The following is a 13,297-nucleotide window of genomic DNA, read 5'->3' as shown; positions in this document are numbered from 1 at the left end:
GTGCTTTCCTCTCAAAGGAAAAGAAAACAGCCCAAAGCTGAGGCCTGGCCCAGGTAAAATAGTGAATAGGATGAGGAAGGTGCATTTTACCAGCAGCAGAGAACCCTCTCCGCTTTCTCCAGCCAGGTGTGCGAAGGTGTGAGGGAAGGGGCGACTCTCCAGGAAATACCAACTGCAACAGGACGTCATTCCAGAGTGCAGAGGTCCTTACCGGTTTTCTAGTCCAACCCTTAATTTTATCAGGCCCTGAAACTGAGAAGGGTGTCACTTGCCCTGAGCTTCCCACCTAGTTTGGAAAGAGCTTTAAAACCTCTCCTGTCTCCCACCTGTCAACTTCTTCCCTTCCAGAGCCCCCCTTGGTAAGTCTGTGCTCTCTCCCCTACAGCCTGGAAGCTCCGACCCCAGGAGGAGCCAGCCCATCAACCTGAACCATTACGCCACCAAGAAGAGCGTGGCGGAGAGCATGCTGGACGTGGCCCTGTTCATGTCCAACGCCATGCGGCTGAAGGCAGTGCTGGAGCAGGGACCGTCCTCTCACTACTACATCACCCTGGTCACCCTCCTCAGCCTCTCTCTTTTCCTGCAGGTGGCCATCGGCGTCCTGCTCGTGGTCATCGGTGAGGAGCCCAGCCCACAGTCAGACCTTCTGCCTCGGCACCTGCGGCCAGCAGAAAGGCCCCCCGTGTTCCCTGGGCCACCCTGCATTGGCGCATGCAGCTTTGCAACCACACACTGACCTGCAGTGCGCCCTCTGCTAACACAGGCCCAAAGAACAACTTCCTGTTCTACCTCCTGGTATCCCACGGAGCAGACGCTCCACAGCACCTGCTGAGTGACTGCGCCAGCACCTCGCTAACTGCTCACTCACCCACTCGCTCACCCGCTCACCCGCTTCTTCCGTGAGCACTCATCCCACGATTAGAGGACCCAGCTTAAGTTCCCAAATCCTGGTGGGATGAAGCACACGAGGGTGCCCCATGTGCTGCTTGGCGAGGGCACAGGCATTTCGGCCCGATGACGACCACCTTCCTGGATTTCTGCCGCATGGGTTTCTGAAGGGCCCCTCTCTCCAAACTCTGGTGGATGTTGTGGGGGCAGCTCCGTGCTGTGGCCCCATCTCTGACCCTTCCTCCTACTCCACTTCCCTGCAGCACGGCTGAACCTGAATGAGGTAGAAAAGCAGTGGCGACTCAACCAGCTCAACAACGTGGCCACCGTCTTGGTCTTCTTCACCGTGGTCATCAATGTTTTCATTACAGCCTTCGGGGCACACAAGACAGGCTTCCTGACTGCCAGGGCCTCAAGAAATCCTCTCTGAATACAGCCTGGGACCCAGGTGAGGGAGGATGGGGGAACCCTAGCTCCAGGGGCTCCCCAAGTGGCCCTTCTCTCCCCTCTGGGGCTTTCGGGCAAGAAACAGATCCCTTGCCAAACAAAGGTGGAAGGCCTGTAGCTCCGAGAGCAAGGAGGGGATCTGCAAGAGCCTGGCCTCGGCAAGGCCTGCACAAAGCCCCATTGCTGTGTTAACGGGCGGCTCTCGGTTCTTAAGCTCAGGGTTTCCCACGGTCTGGGACAGGGTGGAGGTGATGCCATTAGCGGTTAACTCTGCCCCTCCGGTGAGAGGAAAGGTGGAGATGGGGAATTTCTCCCTGCCACTGTCTAGCAGCCTTTGCTACTGACTGTGGTCCCTGGGCCAGCAGCATCCACAAACCACTCAGGAGCTTGCTGGAAATGCAGAATCTCAGGCTGGGCTCCAGACGGGCTGCAGGCGCGTGCATGAGGAAGGTGGCCAGGTGCATCCTGGGCACACTGAAGGTTGAGGGGCACCAATCTGGCCTGCCCTCATTACCTCTTCTCTGCTTCCCCAACAGGTACTGGACCTGGAACTCCTACCTCCTTCCTCCGTGATCTGCCAGGCTCATGGGCACTTTTCACAGCCCGGGAGAGCTTCTGAAAGGATGGTATAGCTGCCCTTGCTCCCTACCCACAGCACCTGAGTTAAAAAGTGATTTTTTTGTTATTGGTGTGAGGGACTTCCATCTTGGTCTGGAGTCCTGAGCTCACATGCAGGTACTGCCAGCCATACCTCCCTGGTAGCAATTCCTGGACCTAAGCCAAGTCTGCCCAGCTTAAGGACTCTGGTTCTGACTCTACCCTACTGCTTCCTTCTGCTCTAGGCCTCAGTTTTCCCTTTCTGTAAAATGGAATCTATATCTATAAAGGTTTCTTCAAATCCACTCTTGAGTCCACGTATTTGTCTAGTCCTGCAGGCTCAGGCATCCAGGCTGGTCTCCCTCTGTGCCTTGGAGAGGGCTCAAGAGCGCAAACCCCAGGGCTGGAGGGTGGGAAGCCTTTTAAATTACTCCCTCCTCTGTGGGTTCTGCTCGGAGCCACAGTGTTCCTGGCCCTGATGGGCTTATTGTCATCTGCCGCATCCGCTGTAGATGAGTCCGTTGCAGATGGACACACACATGCACGATCTTCTCCAGGAACCTGCTGTGAGCTATTCTCGCTTTCAGTCTCAGCTTCCCTTAGGCATGTGTTTAAGGACTGCAAACTCATTTTGACCTTTGCCCGGGCCAAATGTAATGAGGAAGGTAGATCTGCACCTGCAAAGCATTAGCAGCGCACTGCCAGCTCAAACAGAAATGATTTTTAGACGGTCTGCCGGTTTAGAAGCAGCCGTTCCTTGGCTTCTCTCAACTGCTCACCGAACCATTCTGGCTTTATATCTAGCCTTCTCCACCCAGGGCATCCATAGCTTTTCTCAGCTAAAACCACCAGCCTCCATCAATCTGCCGAACAGAAAACGCCTAGTCTGTGACACGGCGAGCTGCTCAGACAGAACAGTGTTGTCTTCTTCCTGAGTAAACCACAGTGCAGAGAAGGCCATCCCCACACGGCAGGCACCACACTTGTGGTAAAGGTGGAGGGTGGTGTGGGAGGGTCCTTGGCACGCTCACCTGGGCCCCTCAGCCCAATCCTTTACATCCATGAAGAGCAACAGGAAAAGACAAGCACTTATTTTTTTTCTAAGAAGTTGCTGTATTTAATGCTTCCCCTCCCACCATCCCATACCCTCCCCTACCCAAGACATTTCTCTAGGGAGTAGGGGCCTTGCCCGGCCCTTCCTCTTAAGGCAGATGGTGTGGAGGTAACAAACATCAAATGCAAGGCACTGGCCCAGGGTGCAGGGGTGGTGGGCAGGGTAGTAGGCTGGGCTGGCTCCTGGCCATTGGAAGTGAAGCAGGTGGGCAGTTTGGGCTGGTTCCAGCCTTCCAGTGCAATGCCTGAGGACAAGAGTGGTCCCAGAAAGAAACTGGCAGCCCCACTGGCCAACTGCAGCCCTAGCCTATGCCCCGTGATCCTTCTCCAGCGGCCAGTCGGCCTCAGCAGGGCACAGAAAACGCCACAGCCCAGGGAGCAGGTATGGCCTTCCTAAGCCACAACCTGTAACTCAAAAGTCTTTGTCCTTCATGATTCCTTAAAGGGAGGCAGGGATTCTCCCCGATCCCCAAAGGGTTCTCCACAGGCTCCATTCTCCCATTGCCAGACGCGAGCTCTCGGGGAATGCAGAGCCCGCTAGGCAGACCCTGCAGCTCCAGTGCTGTGGTTTCGACTGCCACAGCCTGGAGCGGGGGCTCCGTGGCCTGGTCTTCTGGGCCCCGCCGCCCCTCCCCAAGCCCTGTGCTCACCTCCCTAAACAGACTCTGGAGTTCAAGATCCAGCGTCCGATGCACCATGGACAAATTCACAGCAGTGGCGGAGGCAGCAGCAGCAACAGGAAAACCCCCAGCCACAAAAGCACCGGGGGTTATTAGTGCAAGAGAAGTACAAGGTCACCAGGTGACAGAAAGGGTGGCATCGGCTAAAAAGGCCAAGGGCTATTTTCCCTGAAACCGCCCCACCCTTCAGTTCCTCCTGCCCCCACTCCTCTCCCTGCTTCCAGGGGATATCTCAGGGCAGCGTCCTCACCTCCCCAAACCTCTCATCCTGCACCCTTCTTGGATTGTACCCTGGTCCCTGCTCCAGGGTTTCACCCCCATACACCCTTTCCTCTTCTTCCACGCAAGGCCCGGGGGGCCAGGGCTCTCCCTGCAGAAGGGCAGGTCTGCAGCGGAGCTGGACTGCGAGGCTCACAGCTTCCACTTCCCTTTTCATCCCTTTCTGTCCAGCCCCCACCCGCTTCTGGTCTAAGGAAATTGACAGATTATGTCCCCATCCTCTTTACCTCTTCTCCGTGTCCTCTCTGGAGGCCTCACCCACAGGCACGCCGGGAGGGGAAAGGGCGTCTCTCCCCTGCCTTCCTCACCCTGCCTGTTCTGCAGGCCTGAATGTCCAGTGCCAGGGAATGGCGAGCCCACTGCCCACCAGCTCCCCACCTCCCAATGCCCAAGCGCCAGAAACAGCCCGTTCGGTGCTTCTGGTCTGAAGTGAGCCATCCGGAGAAGGTTAATGCCCTAATCAGTGGCCAGCTGTTTGGTGGCTACTGGGAGATGTGTCTCTGGAAGGCACGAGTCCGGGGTGGAGCAGAGAACGGCCCCACATGGGACCCGCCCCGCAGCCAGGCACAATGCCCAAGGGACATCGGAGTGGGTGGGAGGTCCGCATGTGCGGACAGTCCCTCAGTGGCAGCCTCACCCCCGCTCTGGACAGCAGTTTTGGTTTTCTGTTTTAAAAATCCCCGCCCCCCAATAAAATATGTCCACTAGAGTGTCTGGTGGTCAGCGCTTGGTGTGAGGAGCGCTTGGTGGATACGGCCGTGCACCTTCATCGATAAGGATGGTGTCGCTCAGCCGGATCTCTCCTTCCTGGAGCTGTCCTCATTCTCAACTGAGCAGGTGGCCCGTCCTGGCCTCTCTTTCAAATTCCTCCCTCCTGAAGGCTCAGGAAGCAGAGACAGGAGCCCTGGAACCTGCCTCTGTGAGGGGACAGCTCCAGGTGGAGTGGGCTGTCAGCTTCGAGGCCTCTTGGGGACCAGCCGTCGCCCCACTCCCCATCCCTGAACAGCAGCAGGGCCCTGGGGAGCCGCTGCCAATCCAGGAGCAGGGAGTGCTGGGCCCAGCAGACACCCTCCAGCTACAGCATCTTCATCTGGCGGCGGCTCCACATGCCTCGCTTGGAATGGAAGTGATGGAAGAAATTCCTGAGGGAGAGACGCTCCACTTCCAGGCCCGCTTGGAGGATCCTGAAGGAGGAGGAGCCGGATGAGCCAACAGAAGCACAGGAGGCACCGGGGGGCCCCTCCGCCTCTACCACAGACCCTCTGCTCGCTCCCCACGGGGCAGGGAAGGCAGGTGCAGTGGAAGGGTGTGGGCTTTGAAGCCAGGCGGCCTGGGTTTGGATCCAGCTGCATGACTGGGTAAGTCATGCCTTCTTTCAGAGCCTGTCTGCTCATCTCCAGGAGGATTATCACATATGTGTAATGAGAGGATAATGTGTGATAGAAAATTCTATCTATCATTACAGTGGACATACTATATACACATCAGAGATGGTGAAGACGAGAAGGATGGATGCTGAGGGCTCAGCACAGCTCCTGGCACACTCTGAGTGCCCACAACTAGTGCCTCCAGGGGACACGTCAGACGGAGGGAGGCAGGGCTGCACCGGGACATCGCCCAGGCCCTCCCAGTGCCTCTTCTGCATGCACAGCCTGCAGGGTGTTCCTCCCACAAGGAGGCCTGCACTTCTGGCAGGGCCGAGAGTGGCCGACCTGGATTCCTGAGCGTCCAAAGAGGCAGGAGGTTCAGGGCTGCACGGGAGCCGTGCATCGCAGCAAAAGCCCTCGAGGTGGAGTTGACTGCTGGACCTGGCTTCCCAAACCAAGGCTTCCAGCTGCCCTGGGGGCTCCTTTGATCTAAGACCCTTTTTATGAGATCCCAGTTATCTAAGTTCCTTTAACTTCCCCCTTTTCACCTCAAATTCTCTTAGTTTGTCACCCTCTTCTTTCTTCCCTCAACGGGAAAAAACGAGGCTAGTTTTCAAGCCTCGAACACTTTAATGAGTGAGATTTGGGGCAAGTTATCAGCTTCTCTTCAAGACTCAGTCTTGTCATCTGGAAAACGGAGATCATGACGCCTACCTCACTGAGGTCTGGGGAGAAATAAACAAGGTAACGGATGTGGACGGCCTGCCAAGTGTAGGGACCTGGTACCTGGTGGATGCATTTTGTCCTGCCTCTCGAGAAGTGAGCGCCTTCGTGTCAAGGTTCTGCCCCCAGTGCTCCTGACCTTGCCCCGTCCACCTCCTGTAGACGCTGTTCCAGCACTTGGAGCCTTCTGAAGGGTACCCTCCCTTCTCCTTTGCTCGCTCCCCGTAGGCTCAGATCTCAAGGTGGCATCCGCTCTCTGCCCCTTCTCTTGGCAGCACATTTCTCGAAAGAGGAACCTCACACAGAATGGCCTCCGCCTCCTCACCACCCATGGCCTGGTGTCCCTGCCCAATCTTGCTCTCCTTGTCCACCTGCCAAGGCAGCAGCTTCTACTCTGTTCTCCTCTGAGGCTTTACATCTCATTGAGCCTTTACTCCTGCTCCAAACCCCCGGGTCCCTTGGTGTCTCATGACTCGGCACCTCCTGGATATCCTCTTGCCCTTTAGTGGTCTACACTGTCTCTTCTGCTGGCCCCAAAGTCTTTCCTGACCTTTGTCAGGTCTGCTTATCCATTCCCACAACTCTGGGCTCCCCGCTCGGCAGCTGAGGGAGGTGCGCTACCCTCGGGCCGGGGAGGACGCAGTCTCCCACAGTGCCCTGCCTGGTGCTGAGAACATGACGGTTTATGTCTACACTCGATATACCTGCTACACAGTGTACCGGGCATGTTAATTTTCACACCAACCCTGTGACACAGACAGAGGGCGAATCACACCCCTCTAATAGAGAAACTGAGTCCCAGCGAGGCCAGCGATTTGAGGGCGTCCTCCGAGTTCAGTGCTCTTTACCGCGCACTGGGACTCCGCAGCCGAGGGGCACGGCCAGGCTGCTGTGGCCTGGCTGCCTGCCTAGAGCGCCTGAAGGGACGGAATTCCCAGGCCTCGCGGATGCCCTCCTCTTCCCAGTCACCTGTCCAGCAGCTCCCAGTCTTCCCCGCCCCAGCGGTCTCGGAACTCCTTGGTGTTCATGCCCCCAATCCTGTCCAGGTCAGACTTGTAGATGCCAAGCAGCCCGAACCCATTCACCTCCCAGTAGCCTGTGGACAGACAGGAGCTTCGGGTGAGATGAGCCAGAGGCCAGAGGAGGAAGGAAGGGGGCTTCCAGGCTGTGTGCCTAGAGCGTCTTCCGAAAGTCGGAGGCTGGGGGTGAGGGAGGCTGAAAACCGTCTTAGCTGAACAAGTACTTTCCCTGTTTTGGAGGAAAACCCCCTAACTGAGGTTCAGGGCTCAGCAGTGACTCCAGGCTGTGCCCACGGGCTGACGACGGCCCCACAAAGGGATCGGACAGTGGCAGCCACTGAAGACACAGCTGTGTGTCCGTTTACCTGCCCATTTCCCTTTCCACGGGCAGGGAGCCTACCTTTCCATCTGTGGATCCTCACAGGGCACAGCATCTGGCACACAGCAGTGCTTAGTAAATGTGTGATGAATGAATGAAGGAGAAGATGAGGCAGGAGGTGTGCACTGCTGCATCTGCTGTGTGGCTGTCAGCTCAGCCCACGGGGAGCCTGTCTGGTGAGTTTTCCAGGGGAGTGAAGGCCACAGGAGGGCAGGGTGGGGCAGGGGAGGAGGATGCTGACGCTCATAGATAGGACTATTCCCAGCTCTGGAGTTAAGAGCCAAGATCAGACAAGTCTTTCCTCCCTCCCCAGTCTGAGCAGGACTCACCCTCAGGCCACTGGGGGGTGGCCCCACAATGCAGCCTCATCACCATGGGGGCAAAGGCCATCTTTCCCTCCACGCAGTGCTTCCGAATGGCATCGATGACTCCAGCTGGGAAGTGGATGTGGAGGTCACAGAGGAAGATGATGCTGTGCGGGTCCTGGGGACAGATGTGGGCAGGGTCAGCAGACCCTGCAGACCAGAGCTAGGAGGTCAGGCCACCCTCTAGGAGAAGCCTCGGAGTCTTCCCTATTGACGTGATTCACAAACTCCCACAAAACCAACTGCTGGGCAGAGATCCACAGTGCTGAACATCGGAGCATAGTTCTTAACCATCAGAGTGAATTCTGACTCCTCCCCACTCTTTACGGGCTCCAAGGACCCTGGACAACTGGGCAAATGCTCCACTGTGCTCTGCTGGTCCCACCCTGGCACTGGCCTGCAGCCCAGCAGAGAGGCCCTCCTGTGTCCTCACTCCTGTCCTCCCTGAGGGGCTCACCACCCCATACACCCCGAGTGTCTCTCTACCTCTTAACCAGCCTTTAATTCCATCTTGCAAGCCCTTTCTTTACCTTCACGAGGTCTATGCCAGCCTGAAGTCCAGCTGAGCGTTCAAAGTTTCCACTTAGCTTCACGTACTGGTAGCTGCAGGAAGGGGAGAGAGGGCTGAGCGTCGGGACTTAGCCGTGGTGGTCCCCTGGAGGAAGTTGGCAGGCACAGAATAGAGATGATGTGTGCTCCCGAGAAGGGATTGTGGGCAGGTGAGCCCTCCGGGAAAAGTTGGAGACTAGGAATGAGGAAGGCTGGGCAGGACTCCTGGCTCTCCCCTGGATCCAGCAGCCCTAGGGCTTTAGGACAGACGTGGCCCACGTCACCCGCTGGCAGGCGGTCCCCCTCACCTCTGCAGCTTGGACCTCTTCAGCGCCGTCTCAACATCCATGTCCTCACTGCTATAGTCAGTGACGATGACGTTGAAGTGTGGGTCGCCGGTGACCTGGAACAGGTTTTCCATGTCTGTGATGAATTGCTGTACCCAGCGTGCCTGGTTCTTCACTACCCCGGGGGGTCAGGCAGGAGAGAGAAACACAGACAAGGCAAAGATGAGCGGATGAGGCCTCCACTCCCAGTTCCCACGTGAGTCAGGAGGGCCCATCAGACCTCGGCTGAGGGGACAGCGCAACTCTGCAAAACCATTGGCAACGCAGCACTGAGACACGAGGCAGAGGGAGTGCTCACCGGTTAAGGGGGCCTCTGCATCCTGCTCCCCACGTACCCTCCTCCCAGGCAGGAGGCCCACGAGAAGGCCTTGGCTGAGGCTCGTCGTCAGGAGCCCTGCCATGTTCTACTAGTGAAACCGTTACCTGTCCTATCCCCATCGTGCTATCTCCATTGTTACACCCCTGCCTGTTGTGTGTTCCTCCTTCTCATATAAAACCCTGCTAATCACTTCATTAAGTACCTCCCTGTCTTACTTCCCCAGACCAACGATCATCCGCCGTGCCAGCAACCCCGGTCATCACACCCAACCCTGAAAGCCAGTGTGAAAGAGCGAGCGCTGGCCTGTGAGGCAGGGTTTGTTTTCAGCACCAACATTTCCTAGCCACATAACCTTAAACTAGTCACTTTCCTGTTGTGAGCCTCAGTTTCCTCAGCCATAGGGTGCTCTTTCTCAGAATGATGCTTATGGGATCAACTCAGTGAAAGCAGATGTGGGCACTCCCGACAGTGCTAGGACCCCTTCCCTGAGATGCCGAGGCTCGGCTCGAGGCTCACCAGGCACAACGAAGTGGACCACGGCTCGGTGATTCCAGGAGAAACCCTGGGGCCAGCACAGCTTGGGGTCTTGGGCCCGGGTATTCGGGACCTGTCTCCGACGGCTGTGTGGGTCCCAGACCAGGCCTTGCAGGTTCCGGGCCTCAGCCTCCTCCCCACCAGCTGGGCTGATGCCCTGCCAGCCTCGTGCAGACACATATTCCGAGATCCGCACCACGCGCTGGCCTTGTTCCAACAGTTCAAGCTCCAAGAGGTAGCGGCCGCCACGTAGCTGGTCCTGACGCTTCTCCACGTTCACAATACGCTGTAGCTGGTACCTCCTACGGCAGAAAGCGTGGGGAGGTTGAGTAACTCCTTTCCACACTGTGAGGGTGGCATATTGTGTCAGAAGCCTGCAAGGCTAATTGTCGGGAGACCCTGGTTTTTGTCCCAGCTTTGCCACTGGTTGGCTGTAGGGCCTCAGGCAAGATTCACAATCTGTCCGGGGTTTGCTGCCTCGGTCTTTAAAAATGTACCTACTGAACTGTGATGATCTCGAAGGTCTCTCACAGCTCCCAGATTCTAAGCACATGAGGTGAGTAAGAGGGGTCACACTGAAGAGGTTCCTTGAGAAACCTCCATAAAAATGGTCGCATCAACATTCCATAAGACAAAATGAGTTATAAGATAAATATCAATTGGTTGGCTCTAAATCATTAGTCAGTAGAGAAATAAAAATCAAAACCACAAGGTGATACCATTTCACACTCATCAGGATGGCTATCTAAAACAAAACACAATGCCGGGCGCGGTGGCTCACACCTGTAATCCCAGCACTTTGGGAGGCCGAGGCGGGCGGATCACAAGGTCAGCAGATCGAGACCATCCTGGCTAACAAGGTGAAACCCCGTCCCTACTAAAAATACAAAAAATTAGCCAGGTGCAGTGGCGAGCGCCTGTGGTCCCAGCTACTCGGGAGTCTGAGGCAGGAGAATGGCGTGAACCCGGGAGGCGGAGCTTGCAGTGAGCTGAGATCACGCCACTGCACTCCAGCCTGGGCGACAGAGAGAGACTCCATCTCAAAAACATATATAAATAAATAAAATAAAAATAAAAAATAAATAAAACAAAGCCAATGAAATGAAAAGAAACAAGTGTTGATAAGGACGTAGAAAAACTGGAATCTTCATACACTGCTGATGGGAATGTGAAATGATGCAGTTGATTCGAAAAGCAGAGTGGTAGTTCCTCAATGTGCTAAAGAGAGTTACCATATGACCCAGAACTTCTGCTCCTAGATATATACCCAAGATAACTGAAAGTATGTTCACATAAAAGCTTACGCATGAATGTTCATTGCAGCATTTTATTTGTAATAGTCAAAAAGTAGAAACAACCCAAATGTCCTTTAACTGATGGATAGAAACACAAAATGTTGTCTATCCACAAAATAGAGTATCACTCGGCAATACAGAGGAATCAAGCATTTAATACGTTCTACAACATGAAGGAAACTTTTGCTGAGTGAACTTTCTGCTAAGCACAAAAAGCCAAATATAAAGGCCACATATAATATGGTTCTATTTGTACAAAATGTCCAGAATAGGAGAATCCATAGAGCTAGAAAGGAAAGTAGTTATTGCCAGGTACTATCGGGGGTAAGAGGAGCAATGGGAAGTAACCACTAACATATACGGTTTCTTTTTTTTTTTTTTTGAGACAGAGTCTCACTCTGTCGCCCATGCTGGAGTGCAATGGTGTGATCTCAGTTCACTGCAGCCTCCACCTCCCAGGTTCAAGGGATTCTCCTGCCTCAGCCTCCCAAGTAGCTGGGGAAACAGGTGTGTACCACCGTGCCTGGCTAATTTTTGTATTTTTAGTAGAGACGGGGTTTCACTATGTTGGTCAAGCTGGTCTCAAACTCCTGACCTCAAGAGATCTGCCCGCCTCAGTCTCCCAAAGTGCTAGGATTACAGGTGTGAGCCACTGTGCCTGGCCAATATAGTTTCTTTCAAAGGTGAAGAAAATGTTCTGGAATTTGGCAATGGTGATGGCTGCACAACACTGTAAACACACTTTTTTTTTTTTTTTTTTTGAGACGGAGTCTTGCTCTGTTGCTCAGGCTGGAGTGCAGTGGCCGGATCTCAGCTCACTGCAAGCTCCGCCTCCCGGGTTCCTGCCATTCTCCTGCCTCAGCCTCCCGAGTAGCTGGGACTACAGGCACCGCCACCTCACCCAGCTACTTTTTTGTATTTTTTAGTAGAGACGGGGTTTCACCGTAAACACACTTTTAAAACCACTGAAAGGTACACCCCAGAACGGTGATTTTAACGGTATATAAATTTTATCGTAAAACATGTTGATTGGTTGAATGAATAAGTGCAGGAATGAAAAACAAAGAACTCCAGTCAGGCTTCATGCCCTAGCCCTTCCAGCCCACACGCGGGGTCTTAATCTGCATTTTTTTAGTCTCTGTTTTGCCTGTTTGTCTATTTGCCAACTCTTTCCTTGGAGGAGGGGATCTCATCGACCAAGTCCTTCCAGTCCTCAACACATGTCCTGGGCCAGGCACCCAGGACTTCAGACCCTTGCCTAAGGGTGGGACAGAGACCTCCCTGGTCAAGATCCTCTCCAGGGACAGGGCCCCGGGCACTTGTCCTTCCCAGGAACCTGAGTTGGGGGTAAAGTTCCAGCTATTTCTGCAGCAGGGGGAACCCGCTAGCCGTCCCTAGGCCCCTGCCTTCCAGGCCAGCTGGTCCCAGGAGAGCCCTTTACCTTACCCCCGGCTCCTCTGGTTGAGCTTCTTCAAGAAGACCCGCGTGACCTCAAGAGCTTCCTGCTCTGGAAGCAGCAGGTTGCCAGACGTGTTACAGTTCAGATCGATCCAGTCAGTCCTCAGGGCTTGGAAGTCGAGATTCCGGGCACTGAAGGTCTGGTCCCAGTTTACTACCGGGTCAAACACAGGCACGTACTCGAACACCTCACTCATATCCTCTTCCTCTTCCTCTTCTTCCCCCTCTTCCTCTCCCTCTACTTGTCCTTCCGGGCCTGCGGCTGCCACCACTTCCTCCTCCCCGTGCCAGCCCCTCCCGGGGACCGGAGGCTGCATCCTGTCACCCCATCTCTGCTCTGCGATGTACGACTCCACCTGGTTCAGCCACTGAGACTGCTCTAGAGTCTTCCTGGGGCCGTCACCAGCGGGCTTGGGCCGGGGCCCCCGAATCGGAGGCGGGTTCTTCGCAGGGTGCCCAGGAGGCCACGTGTCAGAATGAGGCGAAGCTTGGCTGGGCTCGAGGCTGGGTTTCTGCTTCCTCTTCTCTGGCTGCTGCGCTGGAATGTTGCTGGTCCTCGCTGGGAAGGACGCCGTGGAGTTCCGTTTGGAGAGGGGGGCCGGCAGGCCGTCCTGAGGCTGAGCCAGGAGTTTCCGCAGGCTTCGGACGTGGTAGTCGGTGACATCTTGCTCCAGGGTGGAGGCAGGTGTTTGTCTTCCCTTGAGCATCCCGGCATTCTGGTCATTGGAGGCAGGGGTCTCCTCGGCCACTTCTCCATACTGGGCCTCTTCTAGGCTTTCCTCAAGACCTGCTGTTAATAACAACCATTCCTCACGTCAGGAGTTTCCAACCCTTTCCAAACAAGACATACAAGACAGAGGATGATCATACGTGTGATGCACCATGGGGCTCCAGACTGGGGTTGAATCCAGGCTCTAATCTATCACTTACTGTGTGAC

At 55.3% G+C, this 13,297-nt stretch overlaps 2 protein-coding genes across 8 annotated transcripts in view; one reads left to right on the top strand and one right to left on the bottom strand.

Annotated features, from left to right (window-relative positions):
- Positions 1–2,237, top strand: part of NINJ2 (ninjurin 2) — a 96,925-nt gene extending 94,688 nt beyond the window's left edge. For all 4 annotated transcript variants that reach the window (XM_007967105.3, XM_037988418.2, XM_007967106.3 and 1 more), the window contains exons 2-4: positions 386–617; positions 1,152–1,336; positions 1,872–2,237. In XM_007967105.3, the coding sequence (XP_007965296.2) occupies positions 386–617; positions 1,152–1,318 (399 nt within the window). In that variant the 3' untranslated portion in view covers positions 1,319–1,336; positions 1,872–2,237. The remainder of the gene's footprint in view (positions 1–385; positions 618–1,151; positions 1,337–1,871) is intronic.
- A 787-nt stretch (positions 2,238–3,024) lies between these two features.
- The window catches only part of B4GALNT3 (beta-1,4-N-acetyl-galactosaminyltransferase 3), a 101,126-nt gene continuing 90,853 nt past the window's right edge, over positions 3,025–13,297 (bottom strand). For 3 of the 4 annotated variants that reach the window (XM_073020321.1, XM_073020318.1, XM_073020320.1), the window contains 7 exons: positions 12,348–13,149; positions 9,589–9,908; positions 8,715–8,868; positions 8,388–8,460; positions 7,822–7,975; positions 7,064–7,190; positions 3,025–5,188 (listed from right to left, as the gene is read on the bottom strand). In XM_073020321.1, the coding sequence (XP_072876422.1) occupies positions 5,080–5,188; positions 7,064–7,190; positions 7,822–7,975; positions 8,388–8,460; positions 8,715–8,868; positions 9,589–9,908; positions 12,348–13,149 (1,739 nt within the window). In that variant the 3' untranslated portion in view covers positions 3,025–5,079. The remainder of the gene's footprint in view (positions 5,189–7,063; positions 7,191–7,821; positions 7,976–8,387; positions 8,461–8,714; positions 8,869–9,588; positions 9,909–12,347; positions 13,150–13,297) is intronic. The other variant, XM_073020319.1, reaches the window with a different exon arrangement.

Source organism: Chlorocebus sabaeus, chromosome 11 (assembly GCF_047675955.1).
Source record: "Chlorocebus sabaeus isolate Y175 chromosome 11, mChlSab1.0.hap1, whole genome shotgun sequence".
NCBI lineage: Eukaryota > Metazoa > Chordata > Mammalia > Primates > Cercopithecidae > Chlorocebus > Chlorocebus sabaeus.
The sequence above is the reverse complement of the archived record's forward strand: the minus strand, read 5'-3'. Positions and strand labels throughout refer to the sequence as shown.